Source organism: Anarhichas minor, unplaced genomic scaffold, assembly GCF_050575085.1.
Source record: "Anarhichas minor isolate MPS153535 unplaced genomic scaffold, ASM5057508v1 ptg000136l, whole genome shotgun sequence".
Lineage (NCBI taxonomy): Eukaryota > Metazoa > Chordata > Actinopteri > Perciformes > Anarhichadidae > Anarhichas > Anarhichas minor.
Window position 1 is genome coordinate 786003 of NW_027466582.1, and position 17094 is coordinate 803096.

The following is a 17094-nucleotide window of genomic DNA, read 5'->3' on the forward strand; positions in this document are numbered from 1 at the left end:
ACTGTTTGACTATTTATTGTACTTTTTATTTCCTTCTTTTGTTTATTACTGATGTCTCTGGTTGTTTTGTCCACTCTGCTGCTGTAGTCCTGCACGTGTACCCGCTGTGGGACTAATACAGGACGATCTTATCTTTTCACTTTAGACTTGCATTTCCAGAAGCATCCGTTTCCAAAGTGTACTTTTGCCACAGATGTACCAGAAGTTCATTTCTCCGCCTGTGGTCTGGTCTCTGCCCGGTCTTATATTTGCAGACTGACCTCCTGTCAGTCGGCTGGCGGTGGGAAACTCTCTGTGTACCGACGGGCAGCAGCAGCTCAGAGGGGGAAACTTTCACTTATTTTCTGCTGGTTCACCGCGAAAACCACCAGAACACAGTTACTGCTTCACCCAACAAGCAACTTTACCAACTACAAAATCCTTCATGTTATCTGCAGAATCTAGAGATGGAGAGATAATTGGTTCACCAATGTTTACCGATATCAGGAAACCCTACCACCAGATACAAGTCTCTGATAAACGGATCTTTTCAACAACCTGGCCTCTGTTGACATAGTTACAGTTCTGGACCGTCTCCTAAATTCCTGACCCGACAGTAACTCAAAGTATTTATTATCAGGCGAGCTTGTGATAAAGTGGGTTAGTCCGTCCGGCTGCAGTCAAACACATGAGGAAGTCAGTAAAAACAGAAGAGCTGCAGGTGAAACTCCAGCTGCCTCATAAACACTCCAGTTAATCATTAATCATTAGCATGAAAGATCAAAACAGACGTCTCGTCTCCAAAGAAACACAACTTCTCTCAGGGAAAGACGTTCACCAAACCTCCCGCAGCCCATCAAATAATAACAATGGATCTCTTTTGGGATGCACGTTCAGCTGGTCTTATTTCTCTTATTTTAGGTTAAAAAGGACAAGAGTTGGTTATCAAAGCCTCACTGTTGAGCCCTTGTTGACTAGAAGTACACTACTAATATAATCTAACTTACACTGTTTTTAAATAAGTTGGGCAACAAGGTTTAGATTCTTTCAATGTATTCTTAACCCGACAAACAACTTGAGGATAATTAATATTGATTAAACCGTTTGAACTATAAGATATTTAAGTGAAACAACAATCACCGCTGTAGTTACAAAAGAGCCAAACTGCACAATAACATTTCTCTGCATTGTGAAACTGACCCGGTTGAACTCTAAATCGCCTGTTCATTGCAACACACACACACACACACACACACACACACACACACACACACACACACACACACACACACACACACACACACACACACACACACACACACTATTCAACAGGAAAAAGGATTTCCTTGAGCAGATTTGTGCTCAGAAGTCTTATGAAATCAAACAAACAGGAATTGTGGGAGTTCACCGTGTGCTGAGCTGAGGTCCCACTTTAACCAGTAACAACCCGACGCTGGTGCAGATCTGTCCTGGGATGGACGTTCCACACTGACTATATGAAAACGGATGTCTAACTGGTTAAACCGAGGTAGAGGAGGGGCTGAACCAATTATTGATTTTTCCATAATTGCATAATAATTATCGATACGCATTCCTCACTGCTGGTTTATGGCCATTTATTCTACTGGCCTGTTGGTGGCGCTAACACACACAGAAGTGTAGCCAACAAAAGGGAGAGAACTAGAAGACCACAGGCTGAGAAACATCGCACGATTCAAAACATAGTAAAAATCTACTTTGTAAATGTGTTGTGAGGAAGAACGTAGACCTTAAACTTGGGTTTCGTTGACATTTAGTAAGCGGATGGGACATTGTTTAGCATGCTAACGTTAGCATGTTGCGTCATTAGTTTCAGAGGTAGCATGTCGTGAACTGAAGGGTTGGAGAAGTAGAAATGTTGACTTGATGGTGGCATTTTAAATCCAAGACCAAGTCCATTAAGTTGCTGCTGGTGAAAACACAACATTTACTGATTTTGCTGCTTCAAAATAAAGGTTTTAGAGGCTTTTCGTCAATAAAACAAATTTATTTGTTTATCCACCGTTTTACAGCTGACGAGATGGTCACATTTGAAGTGGTAAGTGTGGACACCGTTGAGTTCTGGTGCATCCGATTCACAAAAGACAAGAGTAACCACGACCGTAAACGTTCATCCTCTGGGGATCATGAATGTCGGTCCAAAAGCAATGAAATGAGGGACTTTCTTAGTGGGAACACATCCTGCTGCCGTACGGTTACATCACTACAGACCAGTCCAGCAGGTGTTAATCGTTCAGGTATTTATGACGTTCAGGTGGTTTGGAGCCGTTAGCGCTGACGCAGGCTGAACAAATCTCCCAATCGGCTTTACTGGGTCCCATTAATGAGGCGTTATATGAATCATGGTGATACTACTGATTAACACAGCTCCCACAGAGTCCACTAATGTGCGTCTGTCTCACAGCAGCAGGAACACGGGAAGGTTTGTATTTGTTGTTACTGATAAACAGTTTTTTGTCATTTCAATGTAATACATGCGGGAGTTGTTTCTTTTTTACAGTTTAATTACATCTCATATGTCATTAAAAAGCAGCACAATCCTCACAATTTATTTGCTGGAACCAAATAATTGCCGTCATGTTTTTGCATTTGAGTGTTTGGGCTCTACAGGGGTCCTTTGTGAGTATGTCTCCGGACAACGTCAGCGTTCCTCACAAGTGAAGATAAAGGCAGGAAGAGGCGCTCGGTGGAGGGAATCATGAACGCTTCCTCTGATTCACCCTCAGTGGCAGTTAAGAAAGATTAGAAATGCATCTACAGAATCCCTCCATCTACATGCACACAAATACCAGTGGTGGAAGAAGTATTGTTATTAAGTCTGGTCTAGTCTAGTCTGGTCTAGTCTAGTCTAGTCTGGTCTATCTAGTCTGGTCTAGTCTAGTCTGGTCTGGTCTGTCTAGTCTAGTCTAGTCTAGTCTGGTCTGGTCTAGTCTGGTCTGTCTAGTCTGGTCTAGTCTAGTCTGGTCTAGTCTAGTCTGGTCTATCTAGTCTAGGTCCGAAACCAGCTGGAGGTGTGATCACACCCATTAAAATGTTATCAAGCCATTTGTGGTGAAACTAAAGCTGTAAAGTTGTTACTGTTTATGAGTTATGATGGAGGACAGATTATAGATAAGAGATGCTTCCAGCTGTGTGGCCTCTTTACAGCTCAACAAAGACATATTGTTTAACAACGGTAATTAACATATACATATATACATATATCTCAGACGAGTGCGAGCTTTGGAAGATCTTTGATCAAATTCTTCAAACTAAAAGCACAATAATGCCGAGTTTCATTTTACTAAGACAACATGAAGAGGGAGGAAGAGGAGGGTCAACGAGTCAAAGCATAAGATAAGAAAATCGGATTTAACTTTTGGAGAAGTGGAAATAAAACAATCCTCTTCTTCTACATTACTGCCTTTTGTTTAAAGACGTGTTTTCAGAGGTTTTAATAGAAAATGACCCCATAAAGATGTTTAAAAGTTCTCAAATTTGGTGGAAATCCAGCTGATGGACCAACGAATAAGAGATTTGTTTTTGGTGTCACAGTTATCGGGCTGGTGGGACTTTTTCTAAATTACTTCAAACATATCTTTGGTGTTTCTGTGCTGTGAATATAAATATATATATTTATGTCGTGATGTGTGACTGCACCTGCCAACCAGCAGAGAAGAATGTATGTGGATTTGTCTGAACACGCTGAGCTCGCTGCCTGAGATATGTGTGTGTGTGTGTGTGTGTGTGTGTGTGTGTGAGAGCTTTGGCTTTGCTCCAGTAACACACACCCAATTAAAAACAGCCACTCAGAGCTGATCTGAGAGCTGCATAGTGGACCATTTGTCTTCAGGCGTCAAACTTATTTTAATTAAAGTATCCAAAATATGTAACATCTGCACCGAACGCTGTGTCGGATTCTCTGATCGTATAATACTGGTATTTATTTTAATTAGTTATCCTCTAATTTAAATGAGCACCAGCCTTTGCAATCTTTCAAATGATCACTTAATCGTGCATTGAGTCCCTGCAAGATCCATCAAGCTTAATGTAAGACGTTTATTTACGTAACACAGATTAAACTGCTGTGATATTCAAGATTATTCCAGGAATGAAGGATGAAGTGTTTAGTGGTCAGCTGGAGCGGCTCGGTGACATCCGGCCTGTGGGAACTGATCCCAGATCACACACACACACCGCCTATAGCTCGAGGCAGCAAAAATTAAGATATTTCTCTCAACACAACAGGATCAAAACCAGGGCGATGACAGACGCATTGAAAATGTTCTCACAGATTTGCAGGTTGCGTTTAGATGTTTTTCAGAGCGTCTGCTCATCACTTTCTTGATCTTATGAGTCAAAAGTAAGTGTAAGATCAGTGGGCATGTTCTATACTTTCCATGGTTTTGGAGAGAACGAGCTTAATTGAGCCTCCAGGTCATGTGACCGACCCCCCGGTGTGTTTGTCACTCTTTTCATAGAAGAACAAAGAAAAGGTGTGACGGCCAGATGACCCTCAGCGGAGAGCTGCTACTGTCTGCAACACTCAGCGCTGCATGACATGTGTGTGTGTTGGTGTGTGTGTGTGTGTTGGTATATGTGTGTGTGTTTGTATGTGTGTGTTGGGATGTGTGTTGGGATGTGTGTGTGTGTGTGTGTCGGTATGTGTGTGTGTGTGTGTGTGTTTGCGCTGTCAGACGATCACTTTCTCTCAACAGTAAACTCGTACAAAGATGGAGTGAAGCCAAGAAGAGATTTTTAGATTTAAGGCATTTAGCCTCTAAATACATTTTATAAACCTTTCTCTCTGAGTTCGTATCATTTGAAAGTTACCCATGATACCCTGCAACATTAATCTATACTTTTACATATCTTACTTTGAGTAGAAACATATTTATTTCTCCTCAGTGTAAAAACCAAACTTGGAGTCAGAAAGAGAAGTAAGACTTGTTTCTGGCAGCACATGATGCAAAATGTTCCCAATATTTAAGTTATTTATTTCCTATGAACTGTTCACACCGTTTACTTTTGAAGAATATACGGTTTTCTTTCTGCAGGCTCCACAAAGTAGCTCAGGGAGCCTTCGAGAGCTTTTCATTCATGTTGCAAATGAACTAAACTAATGTAAACTTAAGCTCAACGCATTACGCTGCCGGAGGATTGTTGCACTTATGTAAAGAATCACAACTCGACTGTTGTTTTGTTGCACATTAAAACATTGCTCATTGTTTGACCTTTAAGGTCATTCTGTTAGTTTCCGGTCCAGAATGCATGAACATCCTGCACGTCTTTTTAAAATAAAGCCGTGATTATGAGCTGTTGTTTTATCAAATATTAAAAAGGAGGATCACATAAAGACACAAACACAGCAACAGAAACTTTTCTCCTCCTGCTGCTGCTTGTTCAAACCTCCTGCTAATTAAAACCGGTCTGTATAAAACCAGAACCAGGAGGCCTCGTGCAGGTTTTATGGCTGATATCAACTGGTCGGGCCCGTTTATTGCTTAATGACACCCTGTAATAAAAGAAAGGAATACTTGGCTCAGTGCTGAGTGTGTAAATATTATCCAGCTGCCACTCAACCACCGAGTTCACCCAGCGCGCACAGATATGACCGGCAGTCAAATAAATAAAGGTAAACAAGGTAACAACCAGCAGCCAACACACTACACACGCCCGATGAGCCTGGACCTCCACTACACACTTAATGTGTTTATATCAGTACTTCATTGGTTAAACTGTCGACCAATTACATTCAAGCAGAGTTCCTGTGCCTCTTTCAGAGAATACAACCAGAACAGACTGACTGCTGTTTTAATATAGTGTGAACGTCACAACTATAACCAGATACCACAACTTCCAGAATTTATGTTATGAATATACTTGTAATATCCAAAAAGTACTCATTAAGGCTTTAATGTGTACAAACAATAGAATATAACACATAAACTATTAAAGTAGTGGAAAGTACATGTGTTCAAAGTCTGTACAATTTTGAAATACTTGTACTAGTATACATGAGTATTTTTGGTTTTCTGTTACTTCTAACTTAAACTTGTATTTCACTCCAATTCAGTAGAACTATTGTACTTTTTACTGTATTACATTTATTTGACACATTACTTACTAGTTACTAGATTCAGATTAAGATGACTAAATATGATCAACAAATAAATCACGATATTAGTGTTAAATCAATTAGACTTTATCCCCAGGGATTCACATTCTACCAGCCGTTTATAAAGTATTACATATACATACATACAAACAGATATATAGATAGTCCCACATATTAAAGTAAAGTGCACATCAATGCATCAACAATGATAATCCAATAATATAATACAGTTCATATAATACAATTTTGCATAATTATCACTTTTACTTTTGGTACTTTGAGTGTATTTTGATGCTATAATTTAGTACTTTTAATATCATTTTGAATGAGGTACTTTTACATGTAACAGAGTATTTGTACACAGTGGTATGAATACTTTTACTTCAGTGTATTCGGTCACATGAAGATACTTCTTACCGCTCATCCAGTCCACCACTTGCTGCGGGCTCCACTTGCTCACTGCCTCCATGTCTCCGGTGTTTATCTCTCGCTTCTGCAAAAACGACCGAATCAAACCGTTAACCCGTTAAACCGTTAAACCGGACATACTGACCGGAGGAGTATCCGCTGCAGAGACAGACTGACTCACTGAGCTCGTGGAGAAAGTTTACAGTCACAGCAGAACACATGCGTGTTTAGCCACGCCCCTCTCGTCCTTTCTCCTCCAATCCCATTAAAGTATGTTGATGCTGCGTTCAGGTACTTTCAGACAACACGATGTGAGAATGTGTAGACAGAGTATCACATTAAACACGTCCTCAGCCGCTAATCAGAGCTCAGTACATGAGAGCAAAACCACGAACAGAATTTAACTTAACTTTAACCACTAAACACTGAGGAAACACTGCAAAAAGATATCATCACACCAATACATTGACTTTCTGTGAAAACAGCCCATTTCCACCTTTAACGTAGTTCCTAACTTGTGATCTCTAACAGAGCAAAGCTGAAGTTATCTAGTAATTCACAAGACAAAACTTTAAAGATTAAAGGAAAAACAGAAATATGATTTATCACTTTATCTCATGGAGCCCTTTAACTTATCTTGTGACCATTTGTATTTTAAAACAAGTTATTACATTAAGTACTTTTATAGCATCACGCATTCTAATGTTCCACATGTGACTATTTAAAGCGGCAGAGGTAAAAAAAAGCTGATTTGTGTGACAGCACCTGAATGCAGCATTGTGAAAATCTGGTGTGGGCGGGGCTTTAAAGTTTGTTTTTTAAGATGTAGTTACTTTGAAAACAAAAACTAAAAACAAATAAATGTTTTAAGTTTAGTTCAGATAAGAGGGTTAAATTCACAATCAAAATGAGCTCTTCTAAAAGCGTCTGCTAAATGACTGTAATGTTTGTCTTAAGACGTTTTAAATGTGCATTTCGTACATTAAATCTGCAGTTTGGCGTATTTTTAGTCAATATATTTCATGTATCGAAAAACATCTCCAACATCTCCAGTAAACAAATTTACATAATTTAACCGGCTTGTAAGATCGTCATATCAATGCTAAATATTTCTACTTTACAAAAGAAAACATATGGATTTAAAATGTGTTTAAAACATCAACTCTGATGCTTTAGTTTTTATTATAAACCAGAAAACATCTGTAAAATGAACATTTATAACTGTGTCTCTCCAAGTGGTGAGAACAAGTCTCGTGTTTGGCCTGAAGGTGGCGCCAGAGAGACACTGATCCTACTCTAACTTTAAAGAGGAAAACCTGCTGAAATGTAACTGTATATTATATTCAGCGAGTTTTGTACCCTAAATAACCAACCTCTGACCACGTTGACTGTGCAGTAATAGAAGTAAAAACACAAACAACAGAGACAGTAAACAAATTTATTTTGTCATCTGGGTTTAAAGCTGGAATTCTGGGAATTCGAACACGACGTCTTTGCCTGTGAGTTTCTTGTAGACACCAGAGAACGTCTCCACCTGAGGACAATTAAAGAAAAACACAGCTTTAGTTATATAACTATTATACATAATATATAATTATATAAACTATAAATGTGATCCGATGATGTGACCGACCAACAGCAGACACTCAATATTTTCTATATTTCAATATTCAATAAAGACAAGTTACAAATTAGCAACGCCCAGATTCATGTCTTCACTTTGGTGTAAACGTTCTCAAAAAGTATCTTTTAGTAGATTCTCAGTCAGACTATTCGACCAACTTCAGCACAAATTCAGACCATTAAATGACAAACACAACATAAAGACATCAAGTTTGAATCCACACAAACAGTAAAGTAAAGATCTGAGACAGATGTTGTGCACTGCATGGTTTAGCCCCCCAGTCACGGCCCCAAAGGACTCTGGGAAGATGTAGGAATATGCAGGACGCCCGTCCTCACCGACCGGCGGCCGGGAACAGAGCTTTGTCTCCGACGTTGTGGAACGGGACTGTACGTCTCAGCGTGAAGCTACGCTCCCATACGCCACCAGGACAGAGCCAGGAGAGCAACCTCCTGGATGACCACGTCGGATTAAACATGTACCAGCCAATGAGTGCACAGGTGTAGGAAATACTCTTCTGATTGGGCGGCGGCCGCTTTAAATACGGGTCTATTGTAGTTGAAGTGAGACTTTCTGGGTTCAGAGGTTAATGACGTCACATCATCATTTTTCAGATGTTTTATAGACCAAATGGTTAATGGAGAACATGATGGTTGCAGCCCTGATCGTGTCCCATGACGTACTTTGTGTTCCACGTTGTTCTGCTGCGCCTTGTCCAGGTGGACCTTGATGAGCCGGCTGCAGTCCATCTTCACTCTGATCCTCTTACCAACGATCTCGCTGGGGAACACCAGGTCCTCCAAGATGGCGTCGTGGACCGCGGTTAAGGTACGGCTGAGGGAGGAATCAAGAAAGACTAACATTCAACACTCACGCAGGCTGAACACCAAGCTCAGAGTAAAGATCTGAGGTGAAACAATGTGCACTGCATGGTTTAGCCCCCCAGTCACGGCCCCAAAGGACTCTGGGAAGATGTAGGAATATGCAGGACGCCCGTCTTCACCGACCGGCGGCCGGGAACAGAGCTTTGTGTCCGACGTTGTGGAACGGGACTGTACGTCTCAGCGTGAAGCTACGCTCCCATACGCCACCAGGACAGAGCCAGGAGAGCAACCTCCTGGATGACCACGTCGGATTGAACACACTGGGTTCATACTTTACATCGTCACCTGATTAAATGAGTTTATTAGGCGATTATAGGTTTCAGTACTAGTACAAAACAAAAACAGCAATTTTAAGATGAAGAAAATCTCATTTATGTTATTAAAATGTTCAAATAATTTATTTAGAAACCAATTTAATCAAATGTTAGATTAATCGATAATTAAAATAATCAGCTGCAGTGTAAACGATGCTTTTAGGGGGATTCGTGAAGATTTCACATATTTTATATTTAAGAATCTACAAACAGATTAAGTTGCTCAACATTAGAGATGGCAACATGAACATCAACTATGTGTTAACACAACTTTATACTGTAATATTAACTTAAAAAAACCTAATAAAAGCTTCTGATAAATCTAGTTAAGAAACTATTAATTTAAAGGTGACAAATAACTTTAATTATATATTAATCTGCCGACAATTTGTGATGATTCATCAATTTGTCTCGTCTATAAAATGTCAAAACGTCTTTCTGAATTTCTCAGATCTTCAGACTTCAAATCACAAATCTTTATTTAAATGACTTGTTTTAGCCAAACAGCAGTCAAAACCCCAAAAATGACTAATAAAACCAGCAAATATTCACATTTGAGAAGCTGGAACCGCAGATTTTTTTGGCATAAAAATGGCTCAACTGATGGGTTCTTGTTTGCTTATTGATTATAGTCTCATAATAAAGACGTCATACGACCATTGGTGTTCTTTTCAGTCAGGAGGAGTTTCTGAAATGTGCATCACTGAAGTGTAATAAAGTAGTGAAGACCAGAAAAGTGAATATATACATATTAAATACAATTGTAGTAACATTATCGTACTCACCTCCTGGGACGCTTCTGCTTATTCTTTGTGCGGCTTTTCCTGGTGGGTTTGGGCAGAATTCTCCTCTAGAAAAACAAGAGAAAACTCATTAATCTCCAAAATCAGATTCACAAACATTTAAACTGAAATAAATCAAGAACAGAAATACCTCATGAACCATAAGCAGCAGAGTCAGACTGGTTATAAGCTGCTGAGATTCATGTTCCTCTTAGTTCTACTCGACAGCTTAAAGTAAAAAAAAACGTGCTTCTTTCTGCATTAAATACATTGCAACAGAAAAAACTATCATAACCATGTAGAAGAGTTTGCAGACACAGAATAGTGATGTTTTCTATTATAGACATGTAAAACAATGTGCACTGCATGGTTTAGCCCCCCAGTCACGGCCCCAAAGGACTCTGGGAAGATGTAGGAATATGCAGGACGCCCGTCCTCACCGACCGGCGGCCGGGAACAGAGCTTTGTGTCCGACGTTGTGGAACGGGACTGTACGTCTCAGCGTGAAGCTACGCTCCCATACGCCACCAGGACAGAGCCAGGAGAGCAACCTCCTGGATGACCACGTCGGATTAAACATGTACCAGCCAATGAGTGCACAGGTGTAGGAAATACACTCGTCTGATTGGGCGGCGACCGCTTTAAATACGGGTCTATTGTAGTTTAAGAAAAACATAAAATTGAACAGCTGCATGTACAATATCCAAAAGTGCATAATGTTCCTCCACACAGCATTAATCAAACTACAGAGACGAGTCTAATTTCCTGAAATAAGTTGGTGCAACATGTAAAGAAGACTACTATGGAGAGGAGTAGTGAACCAGTAGGAAATACTGAAGGAAGAGCTCCAGTATGGACACAGCATCCCTTCAGCACATCCCCAGGAAGTCCATAAAACTCACGTGGACTTGGTAAGACCCCCCCAAACAACCCTGCAGTATCCACCCAAGGGTGAGAAGCTGAGGCAGACTTCATCCTCCTCACCTGTGCAATGAAGACGACGTGCTTCCCGCTGAACTTCTTCTCCAGCTCCCTCACCAGACGCACCTGAATCTTCTGGAAGGACTTCAGCTGAGGAACGGGAACGAAGATGATGATAGCTTTTCTGCTGCCACCAACCTCGATTTCCTTTAAAGAGAAAAAGTCTTTGTATGACCCAAAGAAAAAAAAGCTTTGTAAACATCCCTACTTATTAAAAACATGAAGCAAAAGCCGGTGAATGTTTGTCTTCTTAAGTTCAACTGATATGAAATAATGTGCACTGCATGGTTTAGCCCCCCAGTCACGGCCCCAAAGGACTCTGGGAAGATGTAGGAATATGCAGGACGCCCGTCCTCACCGACCGGCGGCCGGGAACAGAGCTTTGTCTCCGACGTTGTGGAACGGGACTGTACGTCTCAGCGTGAAGCTACGCTCCCATACGCCACCAGGACAGAGCCAGGAGAGCAACCTCCTGGATGACCACGTCGGATTGTTTTCCATTTAAGGAGACATTCATGTTTCAATACGAGTGTGACTAGAAGTAAAACCAGCACTAAGGCCGTTATAACGTAGACAGAAGAGTGGAAGTGTCGTCCTACCTTTGCTGCAGTGATGTTCAGCTCTCTCAGCTGAGCCTTTAGGTCAGAGTTCATCTCCAGCTCGAGTAGAGCCTGCAGGGAGATGAGGAAAATCAGCATGGAATAGCTTCATTCATACATTTACAGGCACTGTAATGGTGCATCTATTAAATGTAACAGAGTTTTGACTAACGCAGCTTCTACTCAGTTTATATTTCTGTTTACTGGCAACCGAGCAGAACCAGATTCCTTCATAAGAACGTTGACAAATTTAGCCAACTAGTCGAGGTGATTTTGTCTGTTATTGTTGCAAAAGTGTCCACCTACAAGACAAATATATGCAGACAAGAGTTTTCACTGTTTTCTTCCAGCTATAGACATGATCTAAACCTTACCTGGGAGATCCCAGACTCAAACTCGTCTGGCTTTTCGCCATTCGGCTTCACTATTTTGGCGCTGGTACTGAACATGGCCGTTGTCTCTGCGAAGATAAAAAAATAAAGACATGCAAGGGTTACATACACGGATGAACGTTATATCTATATATCTTGATTCCCACATGAATCACTGGAGGAGCTAGCTGCTGCAAACCAGCATGTATACTTAAGCTAGGCTAAAGCTCAATGCTAGCCGGGATAAGTAGCAAGGATAGCCGACATAGGGCAACAGTTAATGGAAAAATATATTCCCACGAGACAAGACATGGAGCCATAGTAGAAACTGTACATACACAGAGACAAACTACAGGTTAGCTAGAATAACTTAAGCATTAGCTAGCTAGCTGAAATAACTGCTATTTACACACGCTACCTTCTAGCTGAGCAGTTCTACGTTACGAACACAAGTAACTAGTTTTGTTTCTTGAATCTACACATACATAGTTGTATATATACACAGAATACTACTTCTTTCGGTATAACAAAGCTGCTATCTGAACACATGCACACGGCCTGCTAGCTAACGTTACTCCACCGATACAAGAAACACCATCCCCGGGAGCTTCTCTACTTTTGTTGTATTTTGTCATATAAACCAGCCATCCGTCGCCTGAAACAGCACAATCTAACGCATCACAGCCTTAATAACCATTACGTGGGTTTAAATAGAGATTAAACGACATTAAAGCACATTTTAAAGTAGAAAAGCCAGTCCTGTGAAAAGTAGCACGACTAACCTCTGTCAACGACGGCCAAGGAAGAGGCCGGAACATCGCGAGAGTTGGTTTAATCCAATCCGCGCGTCATATTTAGCTATCGCGAGAGTTGTTTGAGTCCACGTTTGGAGGGATAAGAATATCGCGAGAGTTTGTGTTAACACTAACTGGTGCCTGTCAACATTACTTTCTTGGTCTGTTGCTGCACTTTACAAACTTTAATTAAACACTTAACTCCAGATTTAGAAGACTACAGCAGAGGTTATACTGTACTATACTAATAAATAAATAATATATATATATATATATACTAAAATATTTAAGTAAAATCAACAAATAAAAACTTAAACTAATAAATGAATAAAAAATATATATAAATAAATATTTTGTAAAATAATTGAGTAAAATCAACTGATAAAAATAAAACAGAAATAAAACAGAAAAGCGACCACATCACATAAAACCAGTCTGTAAAAATGTGTTTTAAGAAGTGATGTAAAACATCCAGTAGGTGGCGGATGCACCTTAAATGCCGGTTTGTATTCCGCCATTTAACCCAATGAAGAAGAAGAAGAAGCAGCAAACTAGCTATCTAATAACGTCATTACCTAGTTTTGACATCCTTTTTCTGGCTGTGTACGTTCACCTTGCTGCTGGATTTTGCCCCACGTTTTTTTAGGGGTTTTATAGCTAAACACACATTGGACCAGTCAGATTTAAATATGTATATTTATTGTGTTTTATTGAGTTAACAAAGAGGATGTCAGCCACTTCCGGTCCGTGATGTTTAGACTGACTGGTCTTTTCGGTGCAGTACGAAGGACCGTCTGCAGCGCTGCAGACATCATGGCGAAGGGCAAGTTTTACTACGCTGTAAAGAAGGGATTCAAACCAGGAGTCTACACTTCATGGTGAGACGGTTTACATCTTAGTGTCAGAACATGTTAGTAAGAAAAACAAAGCCTTTGATCCCTTAAAGTGAGTTTCATTTAGCGAGAGGAGCTGCACGACAATTCCCTTCAGATATCTGGTGTTTTAACGTCTCCTTCACCTTTGGCTAAACAACACAATATATAAAAGATCATGTAAAACGGTCTTGTAATCATATTAAGTAGAGAATATAGACATATAAGGTCTGGAAAGATTAGCAGGAGTCCTGTTCAGATTTCATGAATAGTTTCCCATTGTTCCTGTTGTTTAGGGATGAATGTAAGAGTCAGGTGGACAAATTTCCAGCCGCCTCTTTTAAGAAGTTTGGCTCAGAGAAAGACGCCTGGGCGTTCTTCAGAGGGGTCGAACCTGCTGCAGTTCCAGAGGTGAAGAAAGGTAAACCGGTCCAGACAAATATGAAAGTCTTCTGCACAACACCCCGAAGAAAACACATTCTAGCGGCTGTAGTTTGTCAGATGTTCAGCTTTATTGTCTTAAGGTCGCTAAGAAGATTTCCCACTTTCAACAATCTTCTCGTAGCAAATTTTATGAGCAGGTTTGTGACCGAAATGTTTTGGGAGGTACCCACACAGGACCTGGATACGTAGTACAGGGTTCTGGATCTAAATGTCACTTTACAAAATATTTGTTCAAGTTGCAAAACAAAACAAAACTTTTGTGTTTTTCCTTTTTCAGTCGCTGAGTGTGTGGAGTCGGCCGTCGCTCTGCTTCCTAAAAGAGGCCCGGAGCCTCTGGAGTACATCCCCATCGGTAGGAAGAGGTGTCACTCGGACGAGGACGTGGAGTCTCGACCCAAACGAGTCAAACAGTCGGAGAGCTCGTCTTCAGAAAGCACAGACGGGTTCACATACATGGGTGAGACGATCGCACGTCTGTGGAAATGAGATTAATGTGGACTTTACTGAGCTGTCACGCAGTTCTTTGTGTCTTTTAGCTGCTAGTTAACACACACGCACTGTGCTCTGTGAAAGTACAAATGGAGGAAACTAGAGTGAATAAATACAACATGAACTCACTCCAGGCGACGCCGTGGTCGTTTACACCGACGGTTGCTGCTCATGCAACGGACAGAAGGGCGCCCGAGCCGGCATCGGGGTCTACTGGGGCCACAACCACCCGCTGTGAGAAAACACACCGTTTAGAAGTCACCTTTTAACTGAACTTAAATCTGATCTAATTCGTCAACATTCATCGCTGCTTTCCTGCAGAAATGCCGCCGAGCCGCTGGATGGAAGACAAACCAACCAGCGTGCAGAAATCCAGGTACGTTTAGTGTTCATGCACCAACACGGACGCAACGGTGTGTTCATGGCTGTAACAGGTTGATGAGCTGTTACATGTGTGTTTGTGTGTGAACCAGGCAGCCTGCAAAGCGCTGGAACAAGCCAAAGAGAACAACATAAAGAAGTTGGTCCTCTACACCGACAGCAAGTTCACCATCAACGGTGAGTCGCAGTAAGGAAGTCGTGCAGTGGGTCAGCGAGGAGCAGGTTATGTTGTGTCTCACCACCCCGGCGGTGTGTTTGCTGCAGGTGTGACCATCTGGGTGAAGAACTGGAAGCTGAACGGCTGGCGGCTGAAATCCGGAGGTCCGATCACCAACAAAGACGACTTTGTGAAGCTGGACCGACTGAACGCGGAGGTGGAGGTGGTCTGGGTAAATATCAGACAGTCTCTGGCTTTTTATTCTGAAGAGTCGAGAGTTACGGGTTTTTACTGTAAAATAAAAATGGAAGAAAGTCACCACATTAGTTACTTTCACTTTCTTAAAATTTGTAAATTTAGAAGATTTATTGTTCCTCCAGAAATGCGTCATAACTTTGATGTTACTCTGCCTTCATTGAGTGAATAAATATATATTTATATTTATATATAATCACTGTGTTGCCTCCTTCTAGGTTGTCACTTTAAGTGTTGACATCAACATATATTTTTTAATAAATCCGACCAGCCGAAGAAAATGAGAAATAAACTGGAGGTTATAACATTTGATGACTTTAAAGTTGAGAAAAATGATTTTTTTCCTCCAGATGCACATTCCGGGTCACGCCGGCTACAAAGGCAACGAGGAGGCCGACAGACTGTCGAGAGAAGGAGCGGCGAAGCGGTTGCAGCAGAGATGCTCCTGAGGTTCAAGAGACTGTTTTCTTCTGGTTTATCCGCCAGTTTGCTGCTTTTATTCAGACGTCTGTTTCTCTTCTCGACGAGCGACTCTGTGACTGAACCGAAACCCAGAGAGACAGAGAGAGAGAGAGAGAGAAGTCTGTGAGGTTGTTTCTGTTAAATGTTGATTTTTGTTTGTGTTTTTGCTCTAAATAAAGTTTCTGCTTCAGTCGCCTGTTTTTTGTACCGCGTGATGAACATCACAGTCTGATCAGTGTGAGGTTTGTTCTGAGGAACAGAGAGGAGGAGGTAAGGAAAGAAGGGATGAGAGAGAGAGAGAGAAGGCAGCAAAACAAGTGAGAATAGCTTTTGAAGGAGGAGAGGAAGAAGGAGATGAGCAGGAAGGGGGAATAAGAAATGTTATTAAAAGAGGAGTTTGATTATTTCCAGCTGTAACACAGTGAACCGTCCAGCAGGAGGAGCTCCAGGTCGCCGTTGTGGCTCCAGACAAAGATGATTTTATTTTAGGATCTGTTTGACTACCGGTTCACACATTTGATGCATATTGTTTCAAACACGTCTCTGCTTTGGGAATATTCTCCTCAAACTACATGAAAAAAACCAGCTGATTACAGTGAAACCCAATTGGGAGTGAATGTGTTTCACACAATTAATCTGCTCCCAGTCTGACAAGCTACTAGTAAAACATGATCACATCAAACAACACTGGTTTTGCAGCGTATATACAGGTATTTCATTATTGTATTCTCATTCCCATGATGAAGACTGAAAAACATTCTCACTGTAAATAAATACTTCTTGTGGAAGATACAGTTGATTTTGAGCTCCTGTCATCTACTGGGTGACTTTACTTTAATAGGATCCTCTTTAGCTTCATCAAACGGAGGCGATTCTATCTGGGATCCAGTCTCACACGTTAGACAGACAACATGAACACATAAGTAAACACAACTTTCCAGGTAAGCAATGTAACATTTCTCAGTTCAAGAACATGTTAAATAAACCGTTATTACAGTTGTTCAACCCCTTATTGAGATTAATATGATAAGGAGACTGAGCCAGAAGGAGCTGTTTTAAGGAGACATTTTTAAAGATCTTCACCTTTTATCTATGCCTGTATACTATGGTAATCCAAACGTTCATCCAAAATAAAGGTACTTTAGTTCTGATGACTTAGTAG

The 17094-nt window shown here is 40.9% G+C and overlaps 3 protein-coding genes and 4 non-coding genes across 7 annotated transcripts in view; 1 reads left to right on the plus strand and 6 right to left on the minus strand.

Annotated features, from left to right (window-relative positions):
* LOC142941861 (connector enhancer of kinase suppressor of ras 3-like) overlaps positions 1-7066 on the minus strand; it is a 33402-nt gene extending 26336 nt beyond the window's left edge. Inside the window, exon 1 of the mRNA XM_076083982.1 lies at positions 6533-7066. Within this exon, the coding sequence (XP_075940097.1) occupies positions 6533-6584 (52 nt within the window). The 5' untranslated portion in view covers positions 6585-7066. The remainder of the gene's footprint in view (positions 1-6532) is intronic.
* Positions 7067-7947: 881 nt separating this feature from the next.
* On the minus strand, positions 7948-12913 carry rps7 (ribosomal protein S7). Its single transcript, XM_076084234.1, has 7 exons — positions 12861-12913; positions 12082-12167; positions 11708-11779; positions 11112-11255; positions 10131-10195; positions 8831-8981; positions 7948-8057 (listed from the first exon to the last, which is right to left on the minus strand). Exons 2-7 carry the CDS (start codon positions 12154-12156, stop codon positions 7980-7982), a joined length of 585 nt encoding a protein of 194 aa, XP_075940349.1. The 5' UTR covers positions 12157-12167; positions 12861-12913; the 3' UTR covers positions 7948-7979.
* Positions 8399-8616, minus strand: LOC142942990 (small nucleolar RNA SNORA73 family). Its single transcript, XR_012952044.1, has one exon. It is a non-coding gene; the product is annotated as a small nucleolar RNA SNORA73 family (small nucleolar RNA).
* LOC142942993 (small nucleolar RNA SNORA73 family) lies at positions 9064-9281 on the minus strand. The gene has a single exon (XR_012952047.1). It is a non-coding gene; the product is annotated as a small nucleolar RNA SNORA73 family (small nucleolar RNA).
* LOC142942992 (small nucleolar RNA SNORA73 family) lies at positions 10481-10698 on the minus strand. The gene has a single exon (XR_012952046.1). It is a non-coding gene; the product is annotated as a small nucleolar RNA SNORA73 family (small nucleolar RNA).
* LOC142942991 (small nucleolar RNA SNORA73 family) lies at positions 11380-11597 on the minus strand. The gene has a single exon (XR_012952045.1). It is a non-coding gene; the product is annotated as a small nucleolar RNA SNORA73 family (small nucleolar RNA).
* Positions 12914-13399: 486 nt separating the features above from the next.
* rnaseh1 (ribonuclease H1) lies at positions 13400-16122 on the plus strand. The gene is made up of 8 exons (XM_076084520.1): positions 13400-13750; positions 14041-14165; positions 14466-14645; positions 14812-14911; positions 14999-15053; positions 15151-15235; positions 15323-15447; positions 15821-16122. The coding sequence occupies exons 1-8, from the start codon at positions 13623-13625 to the stop codon at positions 15917-15919; spliced, it is 897 nt and encodes a 298-aa protein (XP_075940635.1). The 5' UTR covers positions 13400-13622; the 3' UTR covers positions 15920-16122.
* Positions 16123-17094: the final 972 nt, after the last annotated feature.

Bases quoted from the DNA above. Each gene is read 5' to 3' on its own strand.
- rps7 (XM_076084234.1), bottom strand. From the start codon at position 12,156: ATGTTCAGTACCAGCGCCAAAATAGTGAAGCCGAATGGCGAAAAGCCA. The intron at 11,780-12,081 runs GTAAGGTTTAGA...ATCTCCCTGCAG, and splicing joins TTGAGTCTGGGATCTCCCAG to GCTCTACTCGAGCTGGAGAT. The intron at 8,058-8,830 runs GTACGTCATGGG...AATTGTCCTCAG, and splicing joins AGAACAACGTGGAACACAAA to GTGGAGACGTTCTCTGGTGT.
- rnaseh1 (XM_076084520.1), top strand. From the start codon at position 13,623: ATGTTTAGACTGACTGGTCTTTTCGGTGCAGTACGAAGGACCGTCTGC. The intron at 14,646-14,811 runs GTGAGACGATCG...AACTCACTCCAG, and splicing joins AGACGGGTTCACATACATGG to GCGACGCCGTGGTCGTTTAC. The intron at 15,448-15,820 runs GTAAATATCAGA...TTTTTCCTCCAG, and splicing joins CGGAGGTGGAGGTGGTCTGG to ATGCACATTCCGGGTCACGC.